Here is a 24,336-nt window from a genome sequence, read left to right as displayed (position 1 = left end):
CTCTCTCTCTCTCTCTCTCTCTCTCTCTCTCTCTCTGTGTGTGTGTGTACACTTGTATAGTTTGGGTTTTCAGAGGACATTCCTTCTTATTTTCCATTGCTGCTGGAGATTCATGTGGAAGTAACTTCTGTCCTTTGTAGAGGTTTGGGGCAGAGGAAAAGTCTGGGTCATGCAATCAATTTACTGTCTTCATTCTCCACTACTGTGACGCTCCTAAAATAGAAGAGCAGTGACATGTGCTGCCTCGGCAGAGTGGAGCACAACGCCCCAACCTTGGCATGCATGACCATCCTTGCTCCCCACAGTTGTCATTTCCCAGGGTTAGTGAGTTCTCTGTTACTACAGGGATTAAACATCCTTGGGCAACTATCATGAAGGACATTAAAAAGGGAACATCAAACTATTGCTAAGGCCTGAGACACAGATCACCTCAGACGTTCTAGACATTTCTCCCCTACTCCTCCAGCTAGGCTGGGTTTCTAGTTCAGTGGAGATGGGCAGGCTTGTTGATACTCAGGTCCACTTGGAGGGCCTCCTTGCTTCATTTCTAGATCTCACTATGCTGGGCTCTTCCTCCAGAAAGCTGCTCTGAGATCCCAGCCCCCCCCACCCCCCCCCGTCTTTCCTGCTCAGTACAACAGTCTGCCCCTCACCTACCAATTTGACCACAGTTTTGTTGTTGTTATTGTTGTTGTTGTTTTCTGGCTTGTACGTTCCTTCCACAGCCTGGTATATGAGGCCACTATGACCCTAGAGCAGTCAGTCAGGTGTCTGGATCCATCCCTCACTCACTCACACGATACTTCGTGTCAGACCCAGTGCTAGATAGTCTGCTAGATAATTTGGGCAGGGACTCACATCTGATTGATTGCCTATCTTCCAGCCCACTTGGGGGATGTTACAGTTCACTTAACCAGCTGCTCTAACAAGACAGGGGTGAAATAAAGAGGGGGCAAAGAGGACACAGAGCCAGAGCAGAGACTCCAGAGACTAGGGAAGCTTTTCTGGGATCAGGAAAGATCAAGGGGGACACACCAGGTGGAGGGAACAGGTGTAGAGGCAAGGAGGAAGGTATGAGAAGCTGGGAGGTTTGAGTACATAGAGTCCATCTGATTTTTCTTTCCTGATATTTTGAGATTGGGTCTCACTAGGTAGTTCAGCCTAGCTGTGAGCCAGAGACCCTCCTGCCTGGGTTTCTTGAGTGCTGAGATTATGGGTGTTTACCACCATGCCTGGAGTTCATTCTCACTGAAGTTGGGGTTTGAGGAATGAAGATTGGGAATAAAAAGGGATGGGGGGTGGTTTGGGGAGGAGGCAGGAAAAGAAGACAGAAGCTGGAAGCCCTGTATGTAGGCTGAGGAATTAGGGACTTTCTCAGGACTGATTCTTAGTCTTTGAAATGATCTAAGCCAGGTCACGATGAGCTAGTTTTGTTGGAGCTCATTATGAAAAGCAACTTAGAGAACTAACGGAGCACACCAGGACCTAGTCACTATGAGCCAGGGATTGTAGTAGGTAGTGAACTTTACTAACCCTCAGCTCAGCAGTGCTCAGCATTTGGGGAATAACCTGTTTAGGAGGCACAGATAGGCTTTCCACGCCAGCCTCCTTTATGAACTGAACTAACTGAGCTGTCCTGAGCTTGCTCCCAAAGCCCAGAAACAGGAGAATGTAGGGCACACAGGGGCTCCAGGATTCCCATACCATGGGAGAACAGACGGAGAATTCTTAGAATCTTCTCCAGGTCTGAAACCCTCCCTAGCAGCCACCCAATCTCCCTTTGAATGCTAGGAGCAGCTTCTCTTGTTCAGCATCTTCACTGAATGCTAGGAGCAGCTTCTCTTGTTCAGCATCTTCGCTGAAAGAGATCAGTTCATAGCTGCACACTTTGCTTCTCTTGATGGAGGGAGCTTGTGGTTTTCTGGAAGATGGATGGAAAAAGGAAAAAGATTACTTGGAAAGTCATTAGCATCATTATCAAGGTTTGGAAGTGTCTTCTTTTGGGGAGATGCTGTGGCCAAACTCCCCAGAAGGTATAAACTCGAGAAAGGCAAGATTTATGGGATTACAGCCTGGAGCATCAGTGGTCCCATCTCCTAAACTCCCAGTTCCCAGACTCCAACCCTGAGCCCTAAACCCTAAGCCCTAACCACAGCCTCTAACCCCAGCCTCCAGTTCTCAGCCTGCAGCCGACTTTGCATAGCTATCCTGCTTATTAGAGCTTCTGACAGCTCCTGTGATAGAAGAAAGCTTAAGCTGAGGCAAAGTGGCTGGGCCCAGGGGCCCTGGAAAGCTCCAGGCCAAGTGGGGTCTCATTTAGGCAACGCTGAGCCAGCTGCACATTTGGTTAATGGCCCATGTCCTGGGAGCCTACTAATCAGGAAACTGGGTTTCCGCAGCTAAGGTGATTCCTCTGTCACTAGGGGACTCTGAGGGGAGATAATGCTAGTCTAAACTGAGAAGGCAAGGCCGGCCTGCTGCTGTGGCTGCCTCCTCTGTATACATCATTTATGATATGAATAGTAGGCTCACCACCATGGTGACAGTTCTGTAATTAGAGTACACTGGGTGGTGGGGTGGCTAAGCAGGAGGATTTGAATTCTAGGCAAGCCTGGGCTATACAGTGAGACCCTCTTTTCAAAAACCAAGGGGTTGATCAGGTTGGAGGGACACAAGGTAGAGAGGTGATAAGAATAATCAGAATGCATGGTATAGATCTGTAAAATAGCAAAGAACAACATTGATAATCTCCATTGTTAACATTCCCTTCTCCAAATCTAGGCACATCCTGTGCACTGGCATCTCAAGGCCATGGGCCTCCTGGCTTCCCCAGGAGTCTCAGACCCTTGGGCTATTTCTTCGTTAGATAATCCTGCTGATGAACATTCTGTCCCAGCTCAAAGCTTTACTTTCTCTGTGGTCAGGAAATCAGCACTGGGACCAGAAGCTCATACAGGCTCTGGTTGTGAAACTTCTGTCAAGTGGCATAAGCCAAAATGGCCTCCCTTATCTGGTAGGCGTATAAGAAATGCCAGTGCATTTTTACTGTAGTCTGAGCTGCGGTCAGTGCCCTAAAGAGTTCTTGGTTTGGGCTTTACTGTCCCCAGTTCTAAATTGTTTTATCTCCTATTTTGTAGTTTGTGAGTGAAGTCTGATAGCTCATGTGCCCCAGGCTGAGGCTTTGCTGCATATTGTCCTGCATTGAAATACCTCAAAGGCCTCCCGAGATGGGTGCTTGGCCTTCCTCCGTCCCATCTGGCTGTCCTGTCCCACCTCTCCCCTTCCTCCAACAGGAGCTTGGGCACAGGCAGAGCAGGGGACTGATGCTTCCATCTGCTGTGCTGTGATTCTCTAGACTGGCAGTGTCACAGTGTACTCTGAGTGAGCAAGCTATTACCCATCGTGTCCACGGAAGCAAGTGCTCCCTTCTGAGAGGACTCTTGTCAGTCCTGGATAGGGGCAGCAGGTACATGGGAGGGCAGGAGTATCACTCCACTCCCCAGTCCATTATGCAAAGTGGCAAGCGGAGTCTAACAGTGGAGGACTTGGGGGATGGTAGGCTTCCAGTATGTGTGTTCTAAGCCAGGAGGTGGAGGGTCCCAGGCCACTGAGAGTCACTGCTCTGCTCACAATGAACCCAGAAGAGGAAGGTGCACACACTGGCATCCGGAAGACCCAGGCTGAGAGTCTCCAGAGCGAAGTCAGCACCTTTGGTGCTCTTCTTGCTTTCCGGCACAGCCATTGCTGCTCCCTTTGCCCAGAACCCAGTGAATTATGTTGCTGGTTTCTGGGTGCAATAGCAGCAGGAGCTTCGGATGTGGAGATGTGGTGAGTCGCTGTTGCACCGAAGCTTGGCTTTCTTACTTATTATATTCATATAAATGGGCTTCCTGCCCAGGGTCACCCGCCCCCGCATCCTGTCTCCCCTGGACTTGGCATGCCTTGAGCATGATGTTTGCTGACCACTTGAAACACCCTGTCTTTTTCTCTTCCTTTGGAAGCTCCAATCATGGCTCTGCTGAAGGCTTCCAGGGACTTCAGCTGAAAATGGTCCCCTGCTTCCCATCCATCATGGCTGACTGCATTCAGCACCGTGCTCCATGCAGACATTTTTTTTTTTTTCTTGCCTTGTGCACTCTTTGCTCTTCATTTCTATTATCACCCCCAGCCCTTGGCACCACGAGTGGGGAACAGAATGTGTGTTTGGAATGTGTGACCTCATTTCTGTGTTAGGGAAAGGATTTCACCCAGGCACACCTACACTCTGTGGCCTTAGGTGATATACAAGAGTGATGCCTGACATTGGTGTCTGATGCTGGGCCTTCCCCGGTTTCTGTTTGCATCTGGGTTACGGTTACTCTCGTTCCTCTGATGGAGTTTGTGGCCACCTCATCATGCTGGCTCATAGCCACTCCATGAAGGCTCAGACCTTTCTTCTCCAACTGGACTGTTGTAGGACACAAACTCTGTCCTGTGTCTAATATGTACTGTAGCCTTGGCTCCGGGGAGTACTCTGAGTCCCCCCCCCCCCCATACACACACACATTAGCCATAGGCTCTGTCCATCTGGCTCTGCCTTGTGTTGTGATGAGGACAAGAGATCACGAGCTAGTTGTCACAAGTAAATCAGTAAGTAAAACACTAAGAGCAAACTGGGCATGGTGGCATGCACCTTTGATTTCAGCATGAAGGAGGCTATAGGCAGGCAGATCTCTGAGTCCAAGACCAGCCTGGTCTGCATAGAGTTCCAGGCTAGACAGGGATACATAGTGAGTCTCTGTCAAAATAAACAGCAGCAGCAGCAGCAGCAGCAACAACAACACCACCAACAACAAGGGTGAGCCTCATGAATCGAGTGTTGGTTAGCTGCCTGCCTGTGTTCTAAGAGCACTAAGTACTCACTTCACATCCTCTGAGCAAGGTACCAATGCAGCCCTTGATTCTAGAAGTCTGTGGCATAGAAGCTATATAACTGGCTCCCATAGACACAGAAAGTGAAAGACAGCAGGTGTCTATTCATCTGGCTTTCAGTACCCAAAGGGTCTCAAGAGGGCATTGGGCTCATAGTGTTATCTAGGAATGAAGCTCAGAAAGGAAAAGGGAGGTTCATTGGGTCACACAGTGGGTTGGTGAGAACCAAGTCCTAGCCTCAGACCCCAGCTGGATGCAGTTTCCATGCACAGACCCTTCTGAGGAGGAGAAACTTGGATGCAGGTGACATGAAGTGTGGAGGTGGTTGTGACAGGCAGAGGGGCTGTGGAAACAGGGGCTCTGAGGATGGTGTCTTACATCACAAATGTAGAGTCAGACACGTTTGGAAAAGGAGTCACAGCAGGCCCTAGAGGACTGGCTGGGAAGACAGAGGCATTTCCTGGATAGCACTGCCCTGGAGTCCTTTGAGGGAGGGAGTCCTGGAGGGGTATCCCACAGTACTCCGGCATTTGCTTAGAGAACCAGGGTTGCTTCAGATGCATTTTTGGGGGTCGGGTAGGGAGCAACACAGAATTACTCGGGAATTCCTAGTCACGGCGAATGTGAAGTGTCTGGGAAGTTTCAACAAGAAGCCATAGGCAGCAGGATGAACAGATCACAAACTGAGAAGTCCAGTTGGAGAGAGGCTTAACTACTGTTGCTTAAACACAGTGCCCAGCTCAGACCCTTATAGGACAGTGAGATGGGAAAAGGAGGGCAGCATCTAGCAGCTGCTTCATAAGAGAGGAGAGGTGTCAGCAAAGATAACCCTGGGAAAGCTAAGGTCAAGGGAGCTAGCCAGCACTCAGCAATGGTGTCATGTGGGGGCTCAGGGCTGGGTCACACACGAAGGCCAAAGGCTAACTCTGAGGTGGAGGGGGCAGGGTGGGAAACTTGGGTAGTAAGTCTGCCACCCTCAGCTCTGGAGGGGTAGTGGGACTGCCAGCAGCTCCTCAGGGGAGTGCAGCATTGGTGCAGTAGAGCAGTGGCCCAGCTGCTCATGTCCGTTTTGTTTCCACAGGAGATGGGGCCACAGCGTGCACATCCAGCATCCTGCAGGAGAAGCAGCGTGAGTTACACCTGGCTGTACAGAGGCCTTTCCTTCCATTGGATGAATGGTGGCCCCTGGGCCTGGTCCCCTCTGAGGCTTAGAGTTCCAAGGGTAGAAGGCTCTCTCCCATCTTATTCCTGGGTGGGAACAGAAAGCCTGGGTTGAGGCAGCTTTTCAGAGATGAGACCCCAGGCTTCTAAGCCATCTCTGCTGGGCAGTTCTGCTGTCAGAGCTGGAGCTAGGGCAGGAGGCTGATAGGAGCTAGGGCAAGAGGCTGATAGCCCTGCTAGAGGATCGGGCAGAGCAGGCAGGACCACTGAAAGTTTGGTGACTGTCTTCATGGGGATGGAGACTGGGAGGGACTGATTAGGTAGCCTTCTTGAGCCTTTCTGGCCATCAACATTTGAATGCCGGCTTCCAGCAGTCATGGTTGGCCCTGTGCTGATCAAGATCTGAGCGAATGAGGTCATCCAAGACTGTGTGCCTGAACATGGTCCCTTTTAAATACACAGTTTACTTTTCAAATATTTGTCATTGTATGTGTGAGGGTGGACAAGTGTGAGGTCAGACGACAACTCTCGGAAGTTGGTTCTTGCCTTCTATCACGGGTTCTGGGGGTGTGTGTGGTGTGTGGTGGCGTCAAACTCAGGCCCAGGCTTGCAGGGCAAGTGCCTCTTCCACGGAGTCATCTCAGCAGCCCTGGATGTGCTGGGCCTTACACTCCCCCCACCCCGCCCCTGAATGATTGGCTCTGTAGTCAGGCTCCTAGGATTGACTTTGGTGGTTTCTTACCCTTGTCTTTTTCCCCCCTGTGTCACACCAGCCTACCTTGACTTCTGCCAGTTTCCTTAGGAAGATGGGTATGGGACTGGTTATACTATGGTCATGCCAGCATGCTGGCCACATGTTCTGTGGACACACCAGGTGGACTCGGTGGGCAGCACCTGTGCCAGGTCTTGCCCATGAGCAGTGTTGACTTCCATATGAGGCTAGGTTTGGGGCAAGGGCTCAGAACTCTCCTCATTTCCTGCCTGCTGGTCTGCTTGTGGCTACAGCTTTGGGGAGGTTCAATCCATTTTGCTTCCTGGCTCCCCAGGCCCCAACTTGAGGCCTTCTTTCAAGCTCTCCCCTCCTCTGCTGAGCTTCTGTGGAGGGTGTGTAAAGAACAGCATCTACAACTCTGTGGCCTGGGCCTTCAGCACAGCTTCCCTGATGCCCGATGTTATAATGCACAGGCAAGAGCATTACTGCTCAGAAGGGCTGGTGGCCACCTCCAAGGTACCGACAAAGAGAAAGGAGAGGGTGCCAGGAAAGAGGGGCAGACAAATTTGTGCCTGCAGGGTCTTAATTTTTGGAGGTGACAAAGTGGTGACACAGAGACTCAGGCCATTAATGAAAAGATTGGTTACAGACTTTGCAAGAGCTGAGCCATTACACGAGAAAGCAGGGAGTAAGAGAGGCACCAGCCCTGGCTGCAGCTGTGAGTGTGTTTTTGATGGGTGGGTGGAAGGTCCTTGGATAATGAGGGCAGGGGGACATCTTGGGACTGGTGGTTTGAATAATGGCAGGGTTTTCACTCTGCTGGTCCCTAGTTCCCTGGCACCTGGCCCTGGTTCCCTCGGGATAGAGGAAGACAGGCTTGATGGGTGAGTATTAGCTACAATAGGTATCTGGGTGTGGATTGGGTTGGTTTTGAAAGGCACATTCATGGGCAAGTTTGGTCTCTGTTTGAATTAGTCCACGTAGGATTGCCAGCATCTCACTGACCAGGAAGTCTCCAATATATTAAACTGCCAAGAAGTTAAAAAACAAAACAAAAAAACAAAACAACAACAACAAAAAATCACCGAGGGAGGGAAGAGCCCTGATTACCTTTTTATTTTTAATATTTATCTTAGAGACAGAGTCTCACTGTGTAGTCCGAGCAGACCTCAAACTTTTGGCAATTTCTCTGACTCAGCTTCCTAAGTGCCAGGAGTACAGGCATGTACCATTATGACTGCTGCTGCTGCTGCTGAGCCTTTAGCAGTAACTTGAAGGTGAAAGCAAGCCACCTGAAGCAGGCTTTGTCACCAAGAGGCAGGTCACAGCTCCCTTCCCCACAGTTCCCACATACACAATTGAATTGACAGAATGCTTAGTGTCTCCTGAGCCTCCCTGGGAAAAAATTGCATTTCAATAGCAGCAAAGTCTTTTTTTATTTTGCGGTTATAGATTTTGGTCAAAATTATATTGCTGAAAGCTGTTATTGTATCCTGCTCCTTGAGGATATTTTTTATGAAGGAAAAAATATCAGTTGATGCTAAGAAGAATTTTAGAGCCATAAAATGTGTGTCTTGGTGGCTGTCTGGGCTGATGCTACCCAAGTTGAAACCCAGTATGTTTGGCAGGGAGGAAAACATACACGGTAACCTCCTTTTCTATGATGGCAAAAGTCTTTAACTGAGAGTAATGCTTTTCACATAACTCTATAATTATGTCCTGCCTACAATTTCAGACATTAAAATCATTTTTCTTCTATGAAGTGGTGGTGGTAATTGGTGGTAATGTGTTTGTTTATTTTTAAATCCTAAATGGGCAAAATAAACGTTAGTGACCTGAATTTAAGAAGGCAATATCCATGGCTTACATTTAGACTGTGCTTTTCCACTGGGTATTTTAAAGCTCTGAAAATAAGATATTACTCTGGGTGAGGAATCGGATCCCTGCCACCAGGGAGTGGCGCTGTGATGTCTGGGCTTTAAAGGGAGAAAGAAGGTCTATGTGTTATATTCGGAAAGATGGCCAAACTCCCTGCTTTCTGGGTCAGCTGAGGGTGTCAGAGGCTGTATAACAGATGCACAGAAAGGGTCTTATACCTTGCATTTGCATAAGGCTTCACAGCTGGAACCTCTGGGCCAGATGTGAGCATGCATCTCGTGGAGCTCCATTACACTGACTCTCTGCTACCATCATGAAACAGTGTTTCTCCTGTTATGGTTGAGATATGAGGTATCCTCTGCCCTGCCCACCCCTGGTCCTGGGATCACAAGAAGAAGCCTTGGTCTTCAACTGGAGGGTCCAACCACTAAGAACTGATAGATTCATAATTTGACGTCACCACTGGAAGGTGGCAGCAATTACTGGAGTCATTTTCTTGGTGATTATATCTTGTCTCTAGCTCCTTGTCCTGCCTCTGCTTCCTGGGTACCTTGAGGTGAACAACTTTGTGACTTCACATCTTTCTACCATCTTTCACCACACCACAGAAATACCTGAACCCCAATAAACCCTTACACCTGACACTGTTTCTCTTTGACATTTGGTTACAATGATAAAACGCTAACTAATGGGTGCTGGGAGGTTACTCAGCCTATGTCTAGCAGCTCTGGGACTTGTGTGCCCAGGACTCCCTGATCCTTGGTGGCTTCTACAGAGTCCTGCATTTGTCTGCTACCGGACAGACGGCCTGGAATCCCAAGACCACTTGTGCTATTTAGAACAAGGTGGGAAGAAACTGGGGGAATAGTCAGGTGTGAGGATAGGGAAGGGGCTTGGATTGGAGAGCAGGGGGCCTGGGCCGTTTCTTCCAGCTTGCCTTGCAATCATGACCAAGACTGGGGCCCAGCCCTTTCTTCTATTGGCACATGGAGTCCCTGTGGGTCTGTTATTCTAGGTGTTTCTGCTGCTGCCTCTTTGTTCTCTGGTTTCCTTTGTCCGTATCTCTTTGTGTTTCTGCCTTTCATTGCTTGGCGATAACAAGGACATTTTCAGATACTTCCCATGTGCCTGAGTGAGCCTTCCTCTGGTCCTGCAGGTCCTAAGAGACCAAATCTCACTGCACTGTTTTCCCCTTCAGAGAGAAGAGTATTGTTCTCCACAAACCCAAAGTCCAAACCTGGGCTCCTTCCAGACATCACCCCCACCATTTTCACCACCACCACCATCACCACCACCACCACCACCACCACCACTACCACCACCACCACCACCACCACCACCTTGCCAAATTGGCCCACAGGGCAGTGCATTGCCTCCAGCAGAACTCAGGTTCGCCTCCTCTTCTTCTCTCCCTCATCTATCGGAAGCCTATCCTTCTTTTGACTTCCCTACCCATGCTGGCCTCTATGGCTCCAGTGTCTCCCACTCCTGTCCTTAGGAGTGACAGGGAGGTCTTTGTAGGAAATCTTGCCCTTCTAACCCTGCCTGTTTCACTCGCTCACTCGCTGCCTAGTGCTTCCTGTCCTCTGTCTCCTTTCATCTGTGTGTCTCTGCTGAGTCAGTTTGGATGTTAACTGTGTGTGTGCATGCAAGCCCCTGTCCTTTCTAGAGAATGATCTCCGGTAGCGCGTGCTTCTCATGGGACAGTGGAGAGGCCTGAGATCCCACCCATCCCAGCATCCCAGTGGAAGGGCAGAAGCATCCTCCTTCCTAGCAAACAGTAGGAAGGACGCAGGTCCCTGGGGACTCTCCCCTCACTTTCCCCTCCATGGCTGCACAGACTGGATGTCATGCTACGTGTAGAGAGTGGTCCTGTCCTTGCCATGGGCTTCTTGCATTGTCCACTGCCTCTATTCACACCCCACGCAAGTGCCCCCAAAGGCCTCCCCTATCCCTCTGGCTCAGTAGCTGTTTGGTGTGGTAGAAACTGCCCAGGCTTTGCTCTCTGATACCCATTAAATCTCGAGTGTGGAAGGGCTGACACCATGATTTCAGGGTCACAAGGTAAAAACAAAGATGGACAGGAGCTGATGGCTTCTGAGGAAGGCAGCCATTCTGCCAGCTCCACTCCACTAACCTCAGAGGTTACCCGTGCCTGGCCAATTTGGATCCAAGTTCCCTCCTTTCCTGCAGCTTCTCCTTCTCAGGTGCCCCAGGTACCTGGGGAAGTGCTCTGTCTGTCCTGTTGCACAGCTACTTTCTGAAGGAAGTCTCATCACCAGCCATCAACCCCTAACCCCACAACTCCACCCTCAATCCTTTGGGTCCAGACTGTTCATAGGAAAGGGACACATAAGAATATCTGGAGTTTCCTCTGCATGGAAAGAGTGTCCCTCTTACCTTTACCTACTGTGTCCCTCAGGCTTGGGTGGAGCCCACATGGCTTACAACAGGAACTTGACACGCGCTGGCCTCCCCAAGGGACAGTACGGTGGAATAGCCATGTTTTCAGATCAGAGTGCGGTGCCTCCTCTAACTTTCTCTAGTTCCTGGACCAGAATCTGACAGTAACCAATGCTAAGCTCCAGTTTTCTTACCCCAGACCGACCTTGTGTCTCCACTGATACCCTAGCTTCGGGCAGAGCCTGACATATCCAGGGCCTGAGTACAGGCTCCAGGCCCTGGCTCTAGTCTGAACTTGGATCCTCAGTTCAGGTGTTGAGGGCAGCTGACATCACCCTCTCCACTGGACAAGTTTGATGCCATACCCCATTGCCTAGGCCTCCTTCCCTATAAGCCCTCAGTTTGTAGTCCATTTGGGATGACCCCCCCACCTCCCAGCACGGTGTACAAAGCCCCTTTCCCACAGCTGGCCTTCCCCTCCTCCGCCTGGTAACTGGTATCTTTTCCTGGCCTGTGTGGGCAGCTTGCTGAGCACAGCTGCAGACAGGCTATATTTAGCCGGCTTTAATGAGCTCAGGGTGGCAGACGTCCGCCTTGGGAGCACTTTTTCTTGCGTGTGTGCGTATGTTTGGGCCTGGCATGCTTCCTTTCTTTGTGCTCCTGCATGCATTCGCACCCCCTACCCCCGTGGTTGTGTGCACTAGTGTGCACTGGCTAGCATGTGCCATGGGAGCAGATGCAGTTCTCCCCACACAGCGTCTCTGCTGTGTAGTGGCTGGGTGCAGTTCTGATGCTTGTGGTGCAGAATGGGAGCAAATCATTAGTCTGTTGGCTTGTTTGTTGAAGAATATTTAATGAATACCTTTATTATCCGGGGCTGTGGTAGTCTCTGGGGATAAAACAGAGCAGAGCCAAATGAACACAGTCTATCTCCTAAGGGTTTTACAGTCTGGGAGCTGGAGGAAAGAGTCCTCAAATAACTAAAAAATTACAATTGTGGGTTGAAGAGATGGCTCAGCAGATAATGGTGCTTGCTGCCAAGGCTGACAACCTAAATTTTATCCCTGGAACGTACACTGTAGGAGAGAATCAGTTCCCACAAGTTGTCTTCTGTTCTCCATATGTGTGCCATGGGGCATGAGTGCTGATATTTGTCTGCTTGGACATGTGTGTGTGTGCACACACACATGTGAGCACACACACACACACACACACACACACACACTGAAAGCATTTTTGGGCTACAGAATTGGCTTAGCAGTTAAGAGGACTGGCTTTTTTCCAGAGGACCCAGGTTCAATTTTCAGAACCCACATGGCAGCTAACAACCATCTCTAACTCTAGTTCCAAGGCATCCAGAACCCTCTTCTGGCCTCCACAGGCACCAGGCATGCAGTAGTACACAGACACACATGTAGGCTGAATACTTATACATATAAAACAAAAATTTTTTAAAAATTAAAGACAATTGTAAAGATTTGTCCCAGGAAAGAGAGCTATGCTGCTTTGTGTGTGTGTGTCTGTGTGTCTGTGTGTGTGTGTGTGTGTGTATGTGTGTGTGTTTGTGTGTATGTGTAAGGATGAGTGGATGGGGACATTCCCACCTCAAGGAGGAAGGAACATGGATGTTTCTGTAAAAAATTGTGTTACATGGGCAGTATAAAAATGTCCAGACCTAGGAAGCAGAGATGCAAGGGCTCCATGGTGAGAGGGAAAGGGGGATGTTTGCCAACAGAAAGGCAGAAATGGCTGAGTTTGGAAGGAAAGAGGAAACAAGGGAAGAGGTAGGTAGAGTGGAGGCTGTGGACAGACTGTGGTTGTCAAAGAAGTGCAAAGTCAAAGGTTGGCCTGGAGGATATGGTGAGCTCACAGCTATAGAATGTAGCCTGGGACTCAGTCCGAGGTCCAGCAGATAGAAGGCTCCTAAACTACATGGCAGGAGGAGAGCCTTGCAAAGGGACCCGATGCCCAGCTGACCAAAATGGCATCCATAGCTGGAGCTTCATAGAGTACATGGCACAGGAGGATCCCTCCTCTTCCCAGTTCTTCTAGTGTCCCCCATGGCTTAACTTTACCAGAAGCCATGGAGCCTCCGCCTTTCCAGAGACAGGGCCAAGGCTGTGTAGTCGGTGGGAGGGGCCAATGGAGACCACTCAGCGCAGACCACTGACTTGATGCAAGGAACCACACTCTGTTTTCCTGAAAACCGGTGTGACTTTGACCTTGGGTTCCCACCTGGCTGAGCAGATGAAGGACCCCTCTCTGTGAATGCACAGCCGTCTCCTTCCCTAAGTTTCCTGTCAATGTCCCTGAGGCTCTACATATTACCCCACACAGGTTGGTGTGTGGAACCCTGTGCTGCACACATATGGGCAGGATCCTGTGCCCACACTGGATCATAGAGTGTCCTTTAACCCAGTTCCTCGTCTCCCACTTGTCTCCTCCTATAGCTCCCAGTGGATTCCTGGGTCTCAAGGGTAGCTGGGTCTTGTGGGTTCCCCTCCCTCGTGGGATTGTGAAGGGTTTGGCCTCTGTCCTCCCCTCAACTGGAGTGGTGAGGTGGGAACCTTTCATTTTTTTCAACTTGAAAGCTTCTCTTGTGTCTTCAAATCCTCTTTTCCTGGTAACAAAGGAAAAACAAGAGCCAGGGAGCTTTGCCACAAACCTTGAGGCAAGGAGTTGGAGCAGGCAGAAAATATAAAGTCAGATCTCAGAAAAGACAAAAAAAAAATCACCTTGTTACACGCACTTTGAAAATAGTCTTAGTTTTGATCTGTTTTTTTTGAGTAGGCCGTGCATGAACAAGGTAAAAGTCTCAAAAGGCATGAACGATGACGCACGTACCTCCCTCTTCCCGCTCCGTGCCCGGCTCAGCTCACCCAGCCCTTCTTCCCAGACGTGGAGAGGATGACGAGCATCTCATGTCCCACTCCAGACTCTGCAAACATGAACATATCCATAAATATTCACTTCCATATATATTTTTATATCTACCCCACACAGATGGGAGCGCTCCGAGTGCGTTTCCCCCCTTGCCTTCTGTGGATGATATACCACGATTCTCTTCCTGTCTCTGAACATCTACAACACTCAGGTTCATTGATCTCGGCCTTGAGTGTGCGCTAGATCTCTGTGATGCACTTTATTTAGCCTGTCCCCTGTAAGTTGCCTCTCACCATTCAGTATTGTAAACAGCATAGCTGTGGTTGATGGGGTACATGCAGCATGTCTGTCACATGGACTTGGCCTGGCTGGGTCATGGGTGCTTGGTATTTTTAATGGCACTACCAGATGGCCCTCCAGGGAGCTTGTATTGGTTTTTACTCTCACAACAAGGAATAAAGAAAACCTGTTTTCCCACGGGGTGTTGATAGTGGCTTAACCGAGAAACACAAGCAAGGGATTATGGGTGATCTCATGGGTAGACTTTAGCGCCTCTTTGTGTGTGAGAGTCATTTCCTGTCCCTTGGCTGGGAGCCACTGAGATTGGAAAGGATGACTGAGGGGGGTTTGGGCTGGATGAGGTGGCTGCATTCCATTGTGAGAGTGTGAACTTCTGGGTAGGCAAGCCCAAGATGACTAAACTGGGAATAGTCAGGCCCTATTGTCCCAGCAAGCTCCTGTACCCAATGACAGGGTCTGCCTGCCTTCCCTCACAGCCTGTTTCTTTGTGAGAGGACAGAACTGTGGAGTTGGAGGCATTTGAAAACTGAAGAGATCATTCCTTTCTAGTCACTTCCTCATTTTAGATAGAACGATTCCAGGCCTGACCTGCGGCCTGGGTTCAAATCCTTGTGTGTATCAGTTACCTTTCCTCATTACTGGTACAAATATCTGTCAGGAACTTACAGGAGAAAATGGCTTTGTTGTTGTTGTTGTTTGACTCAGTTTCAGTTCATGTAGTAGAAGGTCTGGCCAGGAAGGCCTTGACCTTAGAGGCTGATATCGGCCACCTACACTCCAGGTCAACAACCTCCCCAAAACAATACCACCAGCTGGAGACAAGCACAAGCCAATGGGGGACAGTCTACATTCAAGCCTTCCACTTCCATCTGGAGAAAGGGTCCCTCAACCCTTCCGAGACTCGGTTGTCTCTGTGAGGCGTTCAGAAAAAACATGAAGATTGCCCTAGACACAAGGTGATGACTGGGCACTCGAGACACAGATGAAAGGACCTGTGTTCATATGGAAGGCTCAGTGGGGACACCAGGTTGGGGTTGTCACACTCTTCTGGCCATCTTACCAGCCTTGGTTCAAGATGGTGGCTTTCTGGCCCTGACATTGGTTTCCTTAGCTGAGTTATCTCTCTAAGATATTCCCATGCTCATTTAGAGTGACCAACAGTATGTTCTTAAGAGGGTCTTTCTGGGTCCCAGACCCTAGTAAGGGGCAAGGTCAAGCTTTTGTCTGGCTAGTTTCTCTTTAAAGCCACTGGTTTACTAAAGACCTCTACCTGTTAGCTAAAGTCAGGTGGGTGCAATTTGATTTTGACTTTCAGAAGGTAAATGTTAATGTTAGACACAGGAGGAATTTCAGTTTCTAGATCCTCCTAACCCTGGGTGAAAATCCCATCCCAGCATCCCTACCAAGTGGATATTGCATAACTTGCTTGCATAACCCGGGTGGAGGAGAGTTGCCTGTCTACAGGCCAGCACAGGCCACTGTGGACAGCTGTAAACACCACAGGCACAGGCCTGAGCTACTCAATCCACCGTGACATGCTGTTGTCCTGCCCTGGACTCCCTTGGCTCAAACATGGCTCAGCATGCATCTGTAACTGGATCTGCATCGTAGATCTGTGCGGTGGATCTTCACTGTGAATCTGTGGTGTGGAACTGTAGTGTATATTTACTGAGTGATCTGTACTGTGGATCTGTGGAGTGTGGCTGTGGTATGGGCCTATGGTATGGATCTGCAGGGTGTATCCATAGAGTAAGGAGATCTGTGATGGGGAATCTGTGGCATGGGTCTGCATGTGCATCAGCCACATTAATTTGTGTTGAAAATCTGCTATACAAACCAGCATGGCTTCTATAGCGTGGATCTACAGAGTGGATCTTCAGTGTGGATTCTGCAGCCTGGGCAGTGTGTATCTGCAGGTCCACTTGGGTCTGCTTTTCTCTGGGCTGGACCCTTCCCTTTCTACAGTTATCAGGCTCTAGGTATGTCCTCAATGTGGCCTGAAGTCCTCATTTTGAACTGTAATTCTGGTTTGGACAGTCTCATTTTGCAGCCCTGCATTATGTGACTAGAGCTGGTTTACATGGCCTACATACTTCGACCTGGTCACATGACTTGGTTTTATTCATCTGATCCTCCAAGCTTCGGATCTTTATAGCCTTATACTGAATTTGCTTGGGTGTTTTCAGCTCTGACCCAAGTTGGGTGATGACCAGCAAGCAGAATAGAAGTCAGAAAGGGAGACTGAGTTATGTGTTAACACCAAATACAAGATTTAAGCTTGTTACCAGCTTGTAAATGTAATAACACACGTTTATAGTGTTCACCCAATGTACATATTCATAAATACTCTGAGACTAAAATAAATATGGGCTAACTAAAGAAATGATAGAAAAATCTAGAAAAGTAGAGACCAGGGGAAGATCAATCTCTGTCCCAGCATGCAGAAAAAGTTACACCATTTAGGTCATTTGCGTTGACTACGAGGCTCAGACCCCTGCCCCACCCCTTCTGCCTACCTAGAAAGCTATTTCACAAGGCTGGAAGCTGGGACACCTGTAGGGGAGGTGACCTGGAGTCTGGATGATGACTGAAGCTTCCGAGGAGCCTTCAGGGACTGCCTAGCAACAAGACTGGGCTAGAGTGAGGAAGAAAGCTTGTATTAGTCAACTTACTGGGAAAAAAATCCAAAACAAACTACAAACAAAATCCCATAAAAACCAACCAAACAACCAAACAAACACGACTTGATACAATTACTTTTAAAGAAAGACAGGTTGAAAGCTCAGTGGAATCCAGCCAGAGCTAGTTCATTTTCAGTGTTCAATAGTTGCCAGGCTTTCATTGGACAGGAAATCTCCCTGTTTTTTGAGAGCCCAGGAACCTCTGGAAAAGGCCTGTTATTTTCTCTGCTTCCCTCTGTCTTCTGTGCATTCTGCTCTTGGAGATCAGTCCCCGCCTGTAACTTTGGCTCCGAGTTTCAGAGGTGTCAGTCCACCATTGCTTGGAGCCTGGGTGGTACAGTGTGAGGGCCATGTCATGGAGAAAACTGTTCATCTCCTGCTGGCCAGGGAGCAAAGGAGGGACAGGAAGGGCCTGAAGTGCCCAGAGACACTAGAAGGCCACACTCCTTCCTCCTACCAGACTCCATTTCCCAGCAGCACTGCAGCTTGGGAACCAAGCCTTCAATATTTGGGCACTGGTGGGGCATTCAAGATCCAGTTCAGAGCAAGAGAACAAAACCATGGGGTTAGTGCAAAACTGGGCTTCTGCCCATATGTGTGCTTCCATGTCCTGCAGCCATTTAGGTCCCTTTCAAGATGGCCTACGTGGTCCTAGGCTGGGCCAGCCCCACTCAGTTCACCCCATGGGGAGCTGGTAGAGGTGATCATCAATGCCAGGGGACTGGTAGGAAGGAGAATATAGCCAAGCAATAAGTGTTCCCTCCTGCGGGGCCCCAGCAGTGAGTGGCAAGGGAGGGGGGGACAGTTGGGCTCTCCTGCCAGGCTAGGGTAATGCTTTGCTTGGGGAAGCGAGCACATGTGTGGTGACCTTGGCTTTTGTCTCTGTAGCAGTGTGGCGCACGGTAATTAGAAGGGCTGATCACGATCTGTGATTTCCAAGCCTGTGATTAAGCAAAAATAGCCTCTATTCTTCAGCCATCAGAAAGAGCCATGGTGAGCTGGGTGGGTCACCAGCCCAGAGCTGGGGCAGGCAGGGTGCTGGGAGCAGGCACTGTGGTAGCTGCCTGCCTCAAAGGCCACCAGAAAACAATGCCACAAAAGCAGCTTACCTACCCTAAGTCTGGGCCTAGTAGGAAGCCAGCCTGAACAAGGCCATGCAAACAGAAATGAACAGGAGGTGGGAAGAAACCAGTTGCTTGATGACCAGGTCCCTGGGCCCCTTGCGGGTGGCTTTTCACCACCCAGGATTCTTTGCTAGCTTCTCATCACCGGAAAAACCTGGGAATTCCCCAAATGTCAGGTCAGGAGGTGCTAACATTCCCAGAATATCTAAGAGCCCAGCTCTTCTAAACACTTGCTCAGGGAATTATGTTTCCCAGAGGAAGAGGGGCTCCTCCCTGAACCTGGGGTCTCAGGGGACTTCAGCAGCTCAGAGAGGCTATGTAGCCGTGAACACCTAAGGTCATCACTTCCACAAAAAAAAAAAATGCCAGCCCCTGAAAGCTGATAACTCTGCTTTTAGTTTGAGGGAAACAAAGTAACCCTATACTAGCAAGTCATACCCCATTCAGCAAGCTGTGAGATAAGCATCCTGGTCTAGGTAGAACTGAGGAGACTTGCCAGCAGGAGTGTCTATGGAGTAGGATTTTGCAGCATACACAGGAGTTTTCAAGTTTGCAAAGGGAGGAAAGGCTCATAGGCACAAAGCTCTGCATAAGCAAAGGTGACAAGGGATGGAGAGTTCTGTCTTGTGGGAGAATCAGAATCCAGTGATCTTGGCTATTGTGGGAGGTTCTTAAAAGGACGAGGCTTTGCTGGGTGTGGTGGTGCCTGCCTAAAATCTCAGTATGCAAAAGGCTGAGGCAGGCTGGGCAGTGGTGGCTCACACCTTTAATCCCAGCACTCCAGAAGGCAGAGGCAGGTGGCTCTCTGAGTTTGAGGCTAGCCTGGTCTGCAAGGCAAGTTCCAGGACATCCAGAACTACATAGAGAAACTCTGTCTCCGAGGTGGGGGTGGGGGGAAGGCTGAGGCAGGAGGATTGCCAAGGATTGGAAGCCTGGGATACATAGGAAGATTTAGTCTCAAAACAGCAGCAGCAATAGTAACAATAGCAATGAAGCCGTAAGACAGACAGACACACAGACGGACAGACGCCTCTATTATACTGTGGGTGACTGTGGTCCTGGCAGGAAGTACTCAAGGGACCAGAATCTGCATCTACCAGGCAAGGTCTCCTGGTGGCTGAGTGTACAACTTCTGTGGTCTGTGCATCCAAGGAAGCAAGGCTCCGTCCCCAAACTGCAGAGAAAGTGAGATATTTCCTGGGGATGATGCAGGGGAATCGATGCTGCAGATGACCCTATCCTGCCTCTCCCCTCAGCTCAAATCTCTACTGATCTGAAAACTGCTTCAGCGTCAACTATGGCCAAGATGCCATGCACATCCACCAATTGCATGAGTATTGTGTGGGCCAGGGTGGCTGACCCCAGGCAGTTGGAGGATGTGGGAGCTCCTAGGATCTATGTCACCAGTGAAGATGCAGGATTTAGCTTCCACCTAGCAGAGGGCATGGTGCCTGGGAGACAGCAGGACCCTCATGTCTTCTCCCCGAGTTATTTATAGCCATGCAATGGTAATTTGTGGCAATCACAGCATTTAATCCTGTAATCACACTGCAAGCAGGCACCCAGCCCAGTGAGGTCGGTGAGCCTGCCAGGGCTGGGGAGGGACTTGGCGGCAGAGCAGTGGAGGTGGTGATGTCCCTACCAGCCTTCACCCCATTTTGTCAGCCATGCCCCTCCCCCTGCACCCCAGATAATATGAATAACAATAGCAGCTAACTGGATCACAGGTGTCATATTCCATGCCTTGTTCTAAAGCCCCTCACCCGTAGGGGCTCATTGGTCCTCACTGAGGCTCCATAAGGGAGTTATATTATTGCTGTGGTATTCCTGCACCCCAGGTGAGAAAACAGGCTTAGGTCTCACCACTGATAAGAGTCATGTCTTGAACTCAGGCCTTCTGGTTTCAAAGCCCTTGGTTTTGGAGATCACAGACTCAGAGGTAGGGCTGTCCCATTTATCCCCTCCCCACTGCTGCTATTGACCTTGGCCAGCTCCTCCCTGCACCTGCTCCAGAGGGGCAGACATGCTCAAGAGGCTACAGGCACCACAAGGCTACTTTTTACTTCCTGCTGGTGCTGGCTTCTCTCCAGCTCTTTCCCTAGGGACAAATGGTTTCATGTTTGTAGAAAGAGAAGACTTGGGCAGCAGATCTGGACTCAATTTTCAGATGCTCTCTGCATTTTGCTTCTGCAGGGAGGGCTAGCCGTCAGCTGGCATCAGAAGGGCAGAGCACCACCTAGCTAAGTGCCATCTTCAATGAAGGTGGGGCCCTCTAGCGGGGATTTCTTGACCTTATTTGTTTATATGGCAGGCCCAAATGTCCTGGGTGTGTGTTAAGGAAAGACTTTAGAGTTTACTCATCTGTAAAATGGGACCAAAGACAAGAGCTGTCTAAACTGAGAAGGCAGCTGAGGAAATGGCTGACTTGACACATGCCAACCCTTAATAAGGCTCAGTGAGGTGGGCTCATTCCTATTGCTGTTTATTGCCATCCTGTCCTGAGTGCAGAACCTAGGCCTCCCCTATCCAGACTCAGGGCCAAGTCTTTTGTAGTTAGAGACAGACAGATGGGCTAGGGGAAAAGGGTGACATTAACTTTCAATCTCAGCACCCAGGAGGCAGGGACGGGAGAATGGACAACTCCATGCCAACCTTTGCTACTTAGGGAGACCTTGCCTCAATAAAAGTACAGAGTGAAAGCAAGAAGCCAGGGTCGAGAAGATGGCTCAATAAGTAAAGCACTTGCCATGCAAGTGTGAGTATCTGAGTTCGAATCCCCAGAGCTCAAGTAAAACTGGACACAGTAAACCATGTGTCTGTAATTCCAGCGTTCTCATTGCGAGATGGGAAATTGAGAGAGAATTCCCAGAAGTCTGCAGGTAACCCTGTCTCAAACAAGATGAAAGTGAAGACCAGCGTCTGAGATTGTCTTCCGACTTCTGCATGCAGGTTGTGGCAATTGTGCACGTATACACATACATAGCACACATGCAAATGCATGCACACACACATGCATGCACTTACTCACCCTGTATAGACAATGACAGAAACAGATAGGAGAATTAGAAGGTGGCAGGGAAAGCCAGGCCTCGGGAACACTTGTCCCGGCCTCCTCCTCATAAGGAACTGCCCCATTCAGGAAACCATTTTCACCCACACTGAAGCAACTCTGAGCTCACAAAGAAGCTGCCCCTAGCCCAGGGTTGTGTCTGTATGAACCCAATAGTTCAGAACTGCTCTTCCCAAATGAGAACAATTCCTTGTTTAGAATTCTTTACAGATAGTAATTCTGCCTGGACCTTGCTAGGGAGTGTTGACTCAAACCTTAGTTGGCTAGGGATGCCTACAGAGCCATGGGAAGGAACCCCACAAACCTCGAAGAGGTCAGAGGAGGAATAGGAGAGGGTTATCATCATCTGGAGTGGGCTTCTGAGCAAAAAGGTGAGTTCCCCATCAACAGAGCACATGAGTCCAGCGGTGAGTTTCAGGCACACAGAGGCCATAGTATCCATCTCCTGGGTGGGAGAGAGGAGGCATGGTGGGCTGGATGAAGGAAGGACCCTTGGGGTAGCAGGCATTGTTTAAGTAAACGGTTGTTGTGGGATGTCTGAGATCTCTTTCCATATGAGAGTCTGATTAGTCTGATGCAATGAGGAACATGGACCTTAGATCAAAGGTTGGCACATTGTTCTGGAAAAGTCCAGAGCATAAATATCTTAGGGTTTGAGGGCTGTGAGTCTGTTGCCACTATTGAAGTCAGGTGCTGCAGTGTGAAAGTAGTCATAGATAATATGCAAATAGATGAGTTGCCAGTGTTTCAAAGAAACTTTATTTTCAAAAACAAGTGGCAGATTCTATTCTTGGTGATAGACCCCTGTATTAGAGCAACGGGAGCTCAGGGGCCCCAAGAAACCATTCTTGGAGAAGATGTTGAGTTAGGCAGCAAGCAGGAATGGGAAGAGCAGTTCTGAGTGATCCCAGAGCTCCTAGCATCATCCCATGTGGTGGCCTTCCCTTTCTGAGTAGTCACCTTCCCCTGGACATGGTCCTATATAGTTCAGAGCCTTGCTATCTCACTAAAAGCATCAGCCAGGCTTGATGATTTTATTTATTTGTGGTGGGAATGCAACATATTAGGCAATTTGCTCAACCTCCGAGCCACATGCCCAGTCCCAAGCAGATATTTTATATAAGAGGGCTGGGACTGAAGACTTGACACTTGTTCAAAGTGTTCACAGAGCACTTGTTCTGGTAGAAGAGTTGGGTTCAATTATGAGCATCCACATGGTGGCTCATAGCTGTTTGTAACTCCAGTCCCATGAGATCTGATGTTCTGTGTTCTTCTGACCTTCATGGACAACAGGGACACACATGTTACACAGATATATACATTAAGGGAAAACACTCATAGATATTAAAAACAAAAGAAAACAACAACAACAACAACAACAACAAAACAACAACAAAAACCAGATTGGTAAAATAGTTCAGCATCAGATAAAGGTACTTGCTACTAAGCCTAATGACCAGAGTTCAATCCCTGGGACACACATGATCAAAAGAGAGACAGTTGACTGCTGTGGGATGTCCTCTGTATGTGTGTATGTGCACATGCATGCATACAAACAAACAAATAATATAATAGAAAAATCAGCAACAACATCTCCCCAAAGCAGGAAAACAAAACTAAAAATGATAGATTTCTAATGAGTGCTTGGATTTGCGCAGCAGTAAGGGCTGAGAAGTCCTGTGACCTGCCAGTCATACAAGGCCAGTGAAATATAGTAATAGAGTTTTTGGCTAAGCCCAGAGGCTTGAGCTTTAGGGAAGCCAGGGTTGTCAGCCCTTAACTCCAGCAGGAAGGTGGAGACTCAGAAACATACTATCCTAAAGCTAACACTGTAAGCATTCCAACCCTTTGGCTAGGTTCAGGCCTCAGAGGAAGAGATGATGTCTGTCTACCCCAGAGACCAAATCTTCTTAATCCAGCCCCTGGCATCAGAGCTAAACCCTCCTAGAAGCTTCTCAATGGCCCATCTAGGAGGCACGGGACATCTTTTAGCTTGGTCACACTTAGACTAGATCAACCACAGCAGCTCTTTAACTGTTATCAAGGGACATCTGCCTCAAGTTTCCAGATGTCACAGGATTCTAGTATGACTGCCATTACCGGTGAAATAAAAAGGACCGCACTTTCTTAGGACATCCTGTTCGTGATGGTTGGCCTCAGCTGGGCTTCTTTTCCTTAGAAGGGCTGAGCCATTTTGTGTTGTATAGGCTCAAGAACTGGAGGCCTGGACTGAGGGATATGCCCTAGCTCTGGACTCTAATTCTAGCATCCCAATAAGCCAGGACTCCTCCCCCATGCAGCCAGCCACACCCAGGGAACACTAGTGTCGTGGGAGCCTGCTGCATTCTCTCTCTCTGTCCTCTCTGCAGGAGAACTGTACCGGGTTTCCCTCAGAAGGCAGAGGTTCCCAGCCCAAGGAAGTATCGAGATTCATGAAGATGGCGAGGTGAGCTGCGTTTTGGAGGCATCTGGCCAGCATCCTAAGAAGAACCCTAGGAGGCTAGACAGGCTGCCTAACTTCCACCCTGTTCTTCTTTGCTGTATGACCCTTGGGTAGCTCCCTGCTGTTCTCTGGGCTTCAGGCTCCCATTGGCACAAGAGTCGATCTAGATTCGTCTTGTCCGTGCTGTCCATTGAGGGTCTGACCCTGCTAAGTAGCTTTCTGGATACACCAGAGTCCCATAGCCCCACCCACTCTGTCCTTGAGCACCCTGGATGCCTGCTGCTTGCCTGTCTCTATCCCTGCTGTATCCTCCTCAGGAAGGCTGCTCACAGCGCTCCTGCAAGACACACGTCCTTCTGCTGGTGCTGCATGGGGGCAACGTCCTGGACACCGGCTCTGGTGACCCTTCCTGCAAGGCGGCCGACATTCACACTTTCAGCTCTGTGCTGGAGAAGGTCATGCGTGCCCACTTCCCTGCTGCCCTGGGACACATCCTCATCAAGTTTGTCCCTTGTCCTGCCATCTGCTCGGAGGCTTTCTCGCTCGTCTCTAAGTGAGTCATTTTGGCTTGTTTGCACGGTCTGAGTTCGGTGTGGGAGGTGTAAGATAAGGGATACCCTGCCTTGGGGGCACCTGCTGAGGCCTGTTTGGTGTCAAGTCAGAATTGCTGAGAGCATCTCTAGTGGGATGTGGTCATTAAGAGTCGTCTGAGACCTGGGGATGCCAGGATCCCTGTGCTAGCCCAGATCCACTTCCTGTGAGTCCGTTAG

The 24,336-nt window shown here is 49.4% G+C and overlaps 1 protein-coding gene across 3 annotated transcripts in view; it reads left to right on the top strand.

The window, feature by feature from the left end:
* Positions 1–24,336, top strand: part of Pitpnm3 (PITPNM family member 3) — an 88,446-nt gene that overhangs the window by 37,611 nt on the left and 26,499 nt on the right. For all 3 annotated transcript variants that reach the window (XM_021176711.1, XM_029484174.1, XM_029484173.1), the window contains 3 exons: positions 5,993–6,040; positions 23,493–23,569; positions 23,884–24,119. In XM_021176711.1, coding sequence (XP_021032370.1) covers positions 5,993–6,040; positions 23,493–23,569; positions 23,884–24,119 — 361 coding nt within the window. The remainder of the gene's footprint in view (positions 1–5,992; positions 6,041–23,492; positions 23,570–23,883; positions 24,120–24,336) is intronic.

The sequence above is a fragment of the Mus caroli genome, chromosome 11, assembly GCF_900094665.2.
Source record: "Mus caroli chromosome 11, CAROLI_EIJ_v1.1, whole genome shotgun sequence".
NCBI lineage: Eukaryota > Metazoa > Chordata > Mammalia > Rodentia > Muridae > Mus > Mus caroli.
The sequence above is the reverse complement of the archived record's forward strand: the minus strand, read 5'-3'. Positions and strand labels throughout refer to the sequence as shown.